Below are 10,727 nucleotides of genomic sequence, written 5' to 3' on the forward strand. Positions count from 1 at the left end.
AGGCAGCGGAGTTTGAGTGTCTTCTTGTCCACTCCCCAGATGGGAGATTCGGACTGTCTTAAGCCTCAGTTTCCTCATGGGTAAAGTAGAAGAGGACATGGAAGCGGGGAAGAGAGAGGGAAGATGATGCTAGTACCTGGCTTTTCCATTTGGTGGGGAGGAGCAAGCAAAGTTCCAACACCCTTCCCTGGGAATCCAGCCCCACCCATCACCGGGCTTACAGATGATGTGACTGCAAGTTCTAGTCTGCTTTCTCCTAAATGATGACTGACTTTATAACCTTAGCCAAACCATGCTTCTTTAGCTTTGGAGAAAAGCCAGAAACTGGATGCTTTCTGGTTAGATGATTCTGGGATTGTTCCATTTATTGATCAAATATCCTGCAAAGCGCTGAACCTGAACAAGTCAGAGTCCCTGCCCTCTGGTAATGCATAATCTACTAAGGAAGATAGGCAAGAAACACATCAACAGGAAAAAAAGACAAACAAACCTGAATTATTATGTGGTGACAACTAAGAAAACAGACAAATGTTGACATTGGGAACTGTAGGGTGATCTACTTACAGCTTGAGGTTTAGGAAGGAGACAGAACCCTAGATCTGAAAGAGGGAAGGAATTAGTAAAGAGTGGGGGAAAGAAGCAGAATTTCGGGAGACAGGAAAAGCATGTGCAAAGGCCCTGAGATGGTATTAAGCTCAAAGAAACTGGGAGTTAGTAAAGAACTAAAAAAGAATGACTGTAGCAGTAAAGGTTTAAGTTCAAAGTCATTGTCATAGTCACAGTCCGTTTTCCATCACCATGGTTGATCTGTTTCTAGCAGAGAGAACTTGAGTTAGGTGCTAATGCACTACCCTGTGTAACTTTTAATAACCAGTTCACATCCTGGGCTTCCAGTGGTTCATTGTTAATTTGGTATTAATAATCCCCAATAGATCCACCATGCACACATGCCAGAGGATATCTTGATGGCTTGTATTAAGCAATCTCATAAACCCTCTCCAAACTGCAGGAGCCAGTCTGGATGGTTGCAGTATCACTACTCCAGACAGAAAATGCATGTCAGGTGCAGAACTCCACTGGGAGTTGGGGGCGGGGATCGTAACTTGGAGGTTTTTGAGTCCTAGCTTTGTAGTGAAGCAGAATTGACAATTGACAGCTAGTGTTCTGGGGTTGCAGGCAACACACTGGTTCTGAGTTAATTAAACAGAGAAATAAGGCATTGGTGGGGATATCAGGTATTCACAGAATCAATGAGGAGGCCAGGTGCACATGCTCTGGAAAGCACTGGAAACAAAGGAGATGCTCTGGGGTCTCACTAGCAGGAATGAATTGTAAAACCTTTGGAGACTGATGGAATTGCATCAAGACAAATACGCCAAAATGGAACTTTCCACAGGTCAGGTGCTTCTCTGCATGTGTGACAGTGATGAGATAGATTCTATCACTCTCCTTATTCTATACAAGAGCAACTTGTCCAATATCAGATAGCTAGTAAATGGTGAGTCCAAAATTGGACAAGAACATTCATTTCTAGGAATTACGTTATTAACTACCTTCTTGTGCTACCCAAGTGAATCTTAAGGCTTGTATCACTTCTTTTTTTTTTAAGTTTTTTTTTTTTTATAGAGGCATGTTTTTATTTATTTATTTGTTTGTTTGTTTGTTTTGTTTATACATGCACTGGGTACAGTCAGAAACATGGGAGGGTGAGAGAATTCACCAGAGCCAGAGTGGGGAGCAGAGCAGGCAGTAGGATCGAAGCACACTGCTGAGGGGAGCAGCGGGCAGCAGGAGAGGTCTGCGCACCATGCGGGACCCTCCTCTGGTGGCCGGGGAGCAAGCCGGGGATCGAACCGGTGCTGCAGAGGCTGCGGGCAGCTTCGCAACCCAGAGCTCAACCGCTGCGCCACCGGGGAGGCCCTGGCTTGTGTCACTTCTTGATAGATTCAAAGTCTTAAAAGAGAGATGTGCTCAGGGTCCCAATAATACTAAGCATGTCAGGAATATAGGTTACCCAGAAGGAAATAGATTGCATGACCTGAAGTGGCTATAAAGCACTAATTACAGTCCACCCCTTGGGCCTCTCAACATCCTTTGCACCTTTATTTCCATGCATGCTCTCCAAAAATACTCTCTAATAATGTGGTTCAACTCCATACTACATGTGACCTCAGGAAGGTTCACCTTTCTGAGTCTCAGATTCATCCTTACAAATGATGGGTCATCTTACAAAGACTGAATAATATTTATGTCCTCAGAGGTTTGTAGTAAGGATTCAATCAGTGAATGAATATAAAATGTGTTGCACTGTGCCTGGTTCAGCAGAATTAATATACAACACACAAAATGTTGTTTATGTTAGGATCCAATGATTGTGAAATCAGCCTCCAAAACACAGGCTTAACTATGGGACTGTACTTGGTTTGTCTCTTCGGGATTTTCCAAGGGCTATACAAGTATGCATTTCCTCTTTCTTTGGTAAGTGAATAATGGAATTATGGTCCAGTCACTGCTTTTGAGTTTGAGAAATAGCAAAATCTATCACTGGCCTTATGTCTGATGGAGTAGAGAAACCAGGGAAGCAATATGAAATGGGTTCTGCTACTGATTTGCTGTGTAGCTTTGGGTAGATTTCCCTACCCTCTGGGAACCAGAGTTTCCTCATGGAGGTTATAATCTTCCCCTCATGGCTTTTGTGGGAATCCAATGACATAATGCACTAAAGGGCTTAACACAGTGCCAGGCATATAATAGGTTCCCAGCAAATGTCAGCCCAAATTCTCTGAGCCTCAGTTTTCTCAGCTGTGCAATGGAATCAGTAACTCTGCTTAAACTCCTTCCCTGCTGCTGCGAAGCAGTAGTCATACACACTTGTCATGTCCTGCAAGGACAGAGGCCAGGAGATGCATTTACTGACCATCCACCTGTGGCAGGGACAGTATGCAGGCTGTTGGTAATACCAGGCTGACACAACAGATAGCTTCTGCCCTCATGTAGCTCATAGTGTAGTAAGGGATCAGATCTTAATAATGAATGCATCATACAAATGGTGGTTCAGTCGTTCAAGGGAAAAAGGAGCAGGTATTCTATGGTCTAGGATAGCTGCGCTCAAGGCTTAAGCTGAGATCTGAAGAGAGAGGAATAACTGGTGAGAAAAGTCAGGGAAAAACATTAGAGTGAGAGTTTCCAGCACATGCAAGAGCCCCGTGGCAAGCGAGCTGGTTGGAGACACAAAAGAGTCAGACTAAGGGGAGTAGGGACAGGAGAAGAGGTAGGAGAGATGGGCAGCACTTTGCAGATGTGAGAGTTTGATGTTCTCCCTAGAGCCATGGAAAGCCATGGGAGGAAGCAAAGGAGGGAGTAATGTGAGAAGATTCTTTTTTTTTTTCCCCAAAAGTTTCCTCTAACTGGGTGGAGACAGTGGAAGGGAGCGGAGTCTGCAGAGACCCACCAGCAAGGGCCTGCTATGGAGGATTGGAGGGGGGTCTGGCTCCAATGACAATGGAAACTGAGAGCCAAGAGCCAAGGTCCCAGGGAGACTTGGGGCTGGAGGCCACCCTGCTGCTCCCAGGCCATCTCTTAACCCTCACCTCTCTGGGCCCAGTACCCTCAGGGCTTCTCTTTTCCTCCCAGTTCAGCCCTCTCTTGTTATTGTGGGACAGATTCCATCGATGATTCATCCAGGATTTGGGTTTCTTGTTCCAGCTGTTTCCCTTCCCAGCTCTCCCCTGGCTACTTGGAAGGGCCATCAGACCTCCGCGCTCACCATCTAGGGAGGCAGCCAAGAGCCTGCCAGCTAGGGGAGGTCTAAAGGGGAAGGAGCTGGGACTCTGCCAGCCTCAGCACTACCCACGCTTTCCACACACTGGAGTTTTGCTCATCCTCTTCCCCACCAGGGAATCCCCTGGCTGGAAGTCCTGTTCATTTTCCCAGGACCTGGTGCCCTAAGGCCATCTTGCCCCTTTTGCTCAGTGGCACCTGTCTTCATTCCTCCCTCAGGAACTCACCTGGTGAAAGAGGCAGGGGCCATAATGGAGCTGTGGACACAAGTATGAAAGAGCTGGGAGTGGAAACTATGATATCTCCTAGAAGTCCAGTGCATATAGATATTTGTCAAATGAATGCATATTTGGGAAGACCACTGAGAAATTTGGTATGGCTGCAAACGGGTGGTATATGGGCCAAACCAAGCAAACAGAGAGTTTGAAAAACAAGCTAAAACTGATTTACTTGTCAACACCTAAAAATAAGGATGCTTCACATTAACTCTGAAGCTCAATGGAGCCAGCTCAATGGAGCCCACATGGTCACTTAACTCATTCATTCTACTTCCTGGACTCCACAGGCATTTGAGTTTGCACTCCCATCTAGATGATGCGCTTCTCAAGGTTCTGGACTATGAACTGCCACCAGGACCAGGCACACAGTAGGAGCTCAATACATTGTTCACAAGGTAGATGGATAGTGTTGTGACTCTAAAATATGTCCACAAATTTCTTCACACTTCTTCCCTAAGCAGAGTCCCCTTCTGGATAGGCTGCATTTAGAAGAATCAAATGTGGGGAACTGACAGTCTGTCACTTCTGAGACTAGGTCATAAGAGACATTGTGGCTTCCTCCTTGCTGTCTCTCTGTCACTCACTGTGGGGGAAGCCAGCTGCCCGCTTAACATCCCCCCTACTCGAGCAACTCAGTAGAAGTGCCCACGTAGTAAGGAGCTGCCAACAGCCACCACTACTTGCTCACTACATGAGCAAGTGCTTTGGAAGTAAACCCTGCAGCCCAGTCAAGTCTTGGGTTGGCCTTAGCCCCAGCTGACAATCTGATGGTGTCAGGTTGACTTCATAAGAGATCAGAGCTAGATCCACCAGCTAGGCTGCTTCCAACAACCTGTTTTCACAAAAACTGTGTGAAACAATAAATGTTTCAGATGTTGCGTGGTAAGGTAGCATATAATGCACCAGGGGCCTCCCTGGTGACACAAGGTGTTAAAGTCTCAGCACTATAAAGATATCTGTAGCCACTGCAGCAGAAGTTCAATCCCCTGCCTGGGAGTTAACCACATGGTGCAGCAGACCTCTCCTGCCTTGCCCGCTGCTCCCCTCAGCAGTGTATTTCAGTCAATCCGACTGTTCTGCTCCCAACTCTGTCTCTGGTGAATCCTCTTACCTCCCACACCTCTGGCCTGTACCCCAGCTTTTATATGCATAAATAAATAAAAGCAAATCTTTTAAAAAGGCATATAATGCCTCAATAGATAACTGATATGGAAGGATGGATGGATGCATGCATGGATGGAAAGACAGAGAGACACAGGGTGTGTTAGGAAGGGAGGGGGTTCCATTTGGAAAGTAAGTGGAGGTCATATCCCAGCTATGTTCATCCTCGTGGAGAGCCAGAGGAAATTTGTAATCTGGGGGTGCCATGGTCCTCTCTTCAGTTTTAGGCAGGTCACTCAAGCAACCGTGTAGAGGAGGATGAACGTTAAGCTTGAGAGACTGATTCGGTCTCCCTGGGGAGACAGTGTGCTCTGTGTCTCCATATCAGCTTCCTCAAACAGCAATCCCACCCCTATATTTTGTGCCCCCCTCTACTCCCCACCCATGGTCCAAGCACTGTCGTTCCCCTATCCTGACTGGCCCTCTGAGTGGTGGATGAGGTCAAGACTTCAGCATTTCTCAGAGGCCAAGTCATTCTCCTCACTCAGAGTCTTCTTTGTGTGGAAGAAATAGTTGCTCCCTCAGCTGGTGGGGGGCCCAGGGAAGGGTCAATGGCCTTCAGAGATGGGGAGTGGGGAGTTCCACTGGCCCCTAGTATGATGGGAGTCGGAGCCACCAACCACCCATGGGATTGGGTCAGTCCCAAGATCAAATCTATTAGGGTGGTTTGAACCACCAACACGTGTCCTAGGGAAACATACATACAAATGGGCACCTAGGAGAAGTTTTAATGCAAATCAAACCGCATGGAAGGCCCATTTCTCATCCATCAAATTGGCAAAAGTTCAAAAATTTGGCAATGCCTGTTGGTGAGGCTTTGAGCAAAGGGGCACTCTTCTACATCTCTGTTGGGAATGACATCAGAAAATATCTAACAAAATGACATATGCTCCACCCTCTGACCCAGGACTTTTACAACTTACCCTAAAAATACAATTGCACAAATATGAAGAAGCTGTGCACAAGATTATTCATTGCAGCATATCTGGTTTATAACAACATGTTGGAATATCCAACAAATGTTGGCGTGCGAGTGTCCATCTGAGGCTGAATGGTCTATGAGGCTGCACAAGGAAACACTGCAACCAGAAGGGAGAAAAAAATCTCCCTGGACCTATATGGGGCACAAAACAGTAAAATAAGAACCAAGTGCGAAGGACTGTGTTTCGTGTGCTACCTTTTGTGGAGGATAAAACTTAAAAGCATCTATCTGTTAATGTCCATGTTTATTTAATGATGCAAAGCCCAGAAACTTATTGAAGATGGTTTTTCCTGAGGAGTTGGTGGCAATGCCTTGGGGAAGGGAGAGTTGGGAACGAGATTTCTCTGAACATGCTTTGCAAGGGTTTGATTTTTTAACCATGTAAATATTTAACATTTTCAAAAATTAAACTAAATAAAAAGATGAAACCCTAAGCCTTAAACTTGAAAACAAAGAGGAAAATGTATTTTAACTGCATGCCAGATTAATAACGTACCCACACAAAAGAGATCATGTTACTTTGGCCATAAGTCTCTGACTACTCCTTACCCCGGGTGGGATATATTTTAAGGACAGAAGAAACTATAAAGAAGTACTGAACTTTAATAAATAGTATTTGGCAGAGGCATGGCATTTTAATTCTGAAACCACTTTGGTGTGGTGTGAGATCGAAGAAAAGAGTAAATATATTAATGACATGGGAAACTGGGTTTTCACTATAAGAAAAGGAAGGTAAAAATATAGAATGAAGGAAGGCTCTGTGGCCCTGAGTTTTAATTGAGCATCGGTATAAATTCGTACACACACACACACACATACGCACACACACCCTAACCCTGCCCACTGAGGAAACCAGGGAACACCACAACACCTCCAGAGCAATAAACATACTCAGTGTCCAGACCTTAATTCTTATATACCATTTCCCACTAAATGAAACTCCGGTTTTCAGAGAAATGACTGAATTCAGCTTTGTGCAGGGACAATGCAAGGCGAACTTGAAAAATCTTGTCAGAAAGCAAGGAAACCCTCAAGGATGATGAGACAAAGTTGGAATGAGCCAACTTAAAGGGGCTTCCAGTAACCAAAGTTCAGATGAATTGATCAGAAAAAAAAAGAATAGTGTGGTTTTCTCAATATTGAAGTGAGAGCTTACAAACAAGGGTCTAGAATGTTCTGTTTAGTAATGGATTAGAGCTGAAGACAGTATGTTTTTGTAAGGTTTGGATTTTTTAAAAGACGGTATCTATAGCTTAATATAGCTATAGATGTAGATAGGTTGATAGATTGATTGGTGTGTGTGTATGTGTGTGTGTGTCTACAAAGCTGTTTATGTGTATTTCTATAGTTAGTATGCATGCACGTTTTCCCTTGCTCCATCAGTTGAGAGAGCATAGAAACAATGACCCCCCCAGTAGCAATGAGTACAGCTGGCACCCACATATTAATTTCTAAAAAAAGATTAAAGAAACCATTAGAGAAATGGACTGGGCCAGGAAATAGACAGGAGGAGCCTGGAGTCTCTTGTAGTGCCAAAAAATAAGAAATACTAAAAAACAAACAGAACTCATCATGATGGGAACCACCTGGAGGAGCTTCTAATGACCAACACCAGAATACTGACATAAATGAGTGAATAAATAAGTGGGAAAAATAGATAAATCCCATGAGCAGAATTCTAAATGATTTGTGTGAATATTCCCCCTCCGGCCCCTTCACCCTGATCCCAAAGTGCTGGCTGCACAGGGTGACTTCCTCCCAAAGAACACAGTGTAAAAAGTGGGGAAAGGACTCACTTCACTGTGGAGAAAGGTAGCAAACACCTCCTCAGCCAGGTTGCCAAGGTCAACATCAACAGAGAAAGTCCTGTTGATAGTAAATACTCTTGACATGCTGTCAAGGATAGTGTAATTCACCAGCAGGCTGCCTTAGGTAGCCTCCATTTCTCCCTCCACTTGCCTTGCAAAGATGCCCAGAGAGGTCAGCAGTCTTCCCTGGCCACACAGCATGCCCAGAGGAGAGTCAGGATTCAGACCCACCAGCATTGTAACCCCTAGCCCAGAGCTCTCCCCCCAAATCTCAGAATGCTAGGAATGGCAGACACCCAACAGACCTCTTTTTCATCTCATCAGAGCTGTGGACATCAGATGTGTGGGGCCCCCCATTCACAGAGAAGGTAAGGAGGGTAGGGCTGGTGGGATTTCCCCACATTATTTTTGCTTGGCAGAGCTGGAAAAAAAATTGGAAGTGGGACATTGAAGCTCTCAATGCCTGCACACCCTCAATGCCTGCAGCTTCGCCTGATTAACCCCCATCCCTGAAATTCTTAGCCTGACATGCCTCCTTCCCGAAACTCTAGCTTCCTCTTCCTTCTTTCTCATGGGGAACTGCCCCTTCCCCTCTGTGGACACCCAAGGACACCCTGAGCCTCTTCCTGGGATGAAAAACTGTAAATAAAAACTGGGCAACTGGTGCTGTGGCAACTGCAACAGGACAGGGAAGGGGCCAAGGTCATCCTGAGGCTGAGAACTTAGCCTGTGATGAAAGGCTGGATTGTCCTGTGCAGCTGTGCTTGTTTTTCCTTCCCCATTTCAGTCAGCAGCCCTTATTGGGGGTGGTGGCAAAGAATCACTGTCTTCCTGTCTGTGGCCCCACACCCCAGGGAGTGCTCCAGGACTGTCCTCCAGAGGTCCTCACATGTGGCCCCCCCTTCTGGTTTCTCATCAAAGTGGAATCTCAGGTCTGAAGAGCAGGAAGGGGCCTCAGAAGTCGTGGGATCCAGCTATTGCCACATCAGAATGACTTGTGGGTATGTATTACATACAGATGTCCCCCCCTCTCCTCCAGAATCAGAACCCCGAGGGCTAGGACTGGAAATTGCAGTTTTAATAAACACAGCAGGCTAGTGAGACCCCTGGTTTTACAGATTAAGAAAAACTGGGTTCCAGAGAGGGACAGGATCACTGAGAAAATTTTATGAGTAGAACCAAGCCAATTCGGTCATTCATTCATTCATTTATAAAAAACATTCACTCATCTCTGACTATACTAGACTGTGCTGAAGAGTTTGCTCACAAGATGTTCACAAAAAGCAAGCAAAAGCAAAACAAAACAGCCCAGATTCTTCAGAGGTACATTGAAAAGAACTAAGGTTGAGATGTTTAACATACTGTGGTTGCCTAGGGAAGGGTACCTTAATCCAGACAAAGGCATAGTGATCAGGGAGGCTGCCTGGAGGAGGTGATAACACAAGCAGAATCTTAAAGTAGCCGTAGGGAATATCTAAGGAAAGGAGAAGGAACCCCCTATGTAAGTGGATCAGCATGAACAAGGCCTCCAGGTGAGAAGCAACTTGGTGTATGAAGTCAGCCAAAAGCAGTTCAGTGTTACTGGAGCCCAAAATGTAAAGCAAGAAGCTCACTCACTGATTACATCTGTTGAATGTTTACTGTATGCTGAACCCTATTCAGTCACTGGATTTTGGCACAGTGAACAGACAGTCTTAGCCCTCGTAGACCTTATCTTCTAATGTATTGTTAATTCTAATGTAATTACATTCTGCTGGGAAAGAGAGAAAAACACAAGCTAATAACCAAATAAATGCATGAGGAGGAATGTAAAGCAGACTAAAGAACTGGGGTCTTCTGTTTCATGAGGGTAGTCAGCGAAGGTCTCTCAGGAAAAAATGACCATTAATGGAGATTTTTTATTTTTTTTATTTTTTATTTATTTTTTTTTTTACATTTCACTGAACAGACTTTATTAGTCTTTTTGGATAGAAACAGGAATTTATTTGCCAGGAAGGATGATCCCATCGTACTTCTGCTGGAACCAGCGCATGGCCTCCTCTTTGCTGATTCTGTGTTTGGCCCCAATGCAGCCTGTCCTGCGTCTCTTGTCTGCGATGCTGAAACCTGGCCTACCCAGCACCACATAGAAGTCCAGGCCGTAGATACCAATGCTTGGATCATATTTGATTCCCAGATCGATGTGTTCCTGGATCCCAAAGCCAAAGTTTCCAGTATCTGAGAAGTTATTTTTTCGTAACTCGTATTCTCGCACCTTTAGACCTTTCTCCAAGATTTCTTCTGCCTTGGCATCACGGACTGTGCAATGAACAGCAATTTTTTCATTTCTCCGGATGCCAAAGGATCTGACGGTGTATCTAGCTTTGGAGAACACGGGGGTCTGACCTGTGAGCTGCTCCAGCACCTTGGCTGCCTGGGTCAGTCTGTCTCCACTCTCCCCCACACAGATGTTGAGGCAGAGCTTGCAGATGCGAAGTTCCCGCATGGGGTTCTCCTTTTCACCCTGATCCTGCGCCATGATGGAGAACAGGAAGAGAGAGCGGCGCTTCCGGCCCACGGCCTTATGGGCCAGTAATGGAGATTTTTTTAAAAGAATGTATTTATTTATGCATACAGGAACTGGGGTATAGGCCAGAGGTGTGGAATATGAGAGGATTCACTAGAGTCAGAGTGGGGAGCAGAACAGGCAGATCTACAGAAATATACTGCTAAGGGAAG

General features: G+C 45.3%; 1 protein-coding gene across 1 annotated transcript; it reads right to left on the reverse strand.

The window, feature by feature from the left end:
• Window positions 1–9,703: 9,703 nt before the first annotated feature.
• LOC311179929 (large ribosomal subunit protein uL5-like) lies at window positions 9,704–10,527 on the reverse strand (the record flags this gene model as incomplete). The annotated part of the gene is made up of 1 exon (XM_084247564.1): window positions 9,704–10,527. The coding sequence occupies one exon, from the start codon at window positions 10,525–10,527 to the stop codon at window positions 9,991–9,993; it is 537 nt and encodes a 178-aa protein (XP_084103690.1). The 3' UTR covers window positions 9,704–9,990.
• Between the last annotated feature and the right edge of the window lie 200 nt (window positions 10,528–10,727).

This window comes from Talpa europaea (genome assembly GCF_964194135.1).
Source record: "Talpa europaea genome assembly, chromosome: 11".
Taxonomy (NCBI): domain Eukaryota; kingdom Metazoa; phylum Chordata; class Mammalia; order Eulipotyphla; family Talpidae; genus Talpa; species Talpa europaea.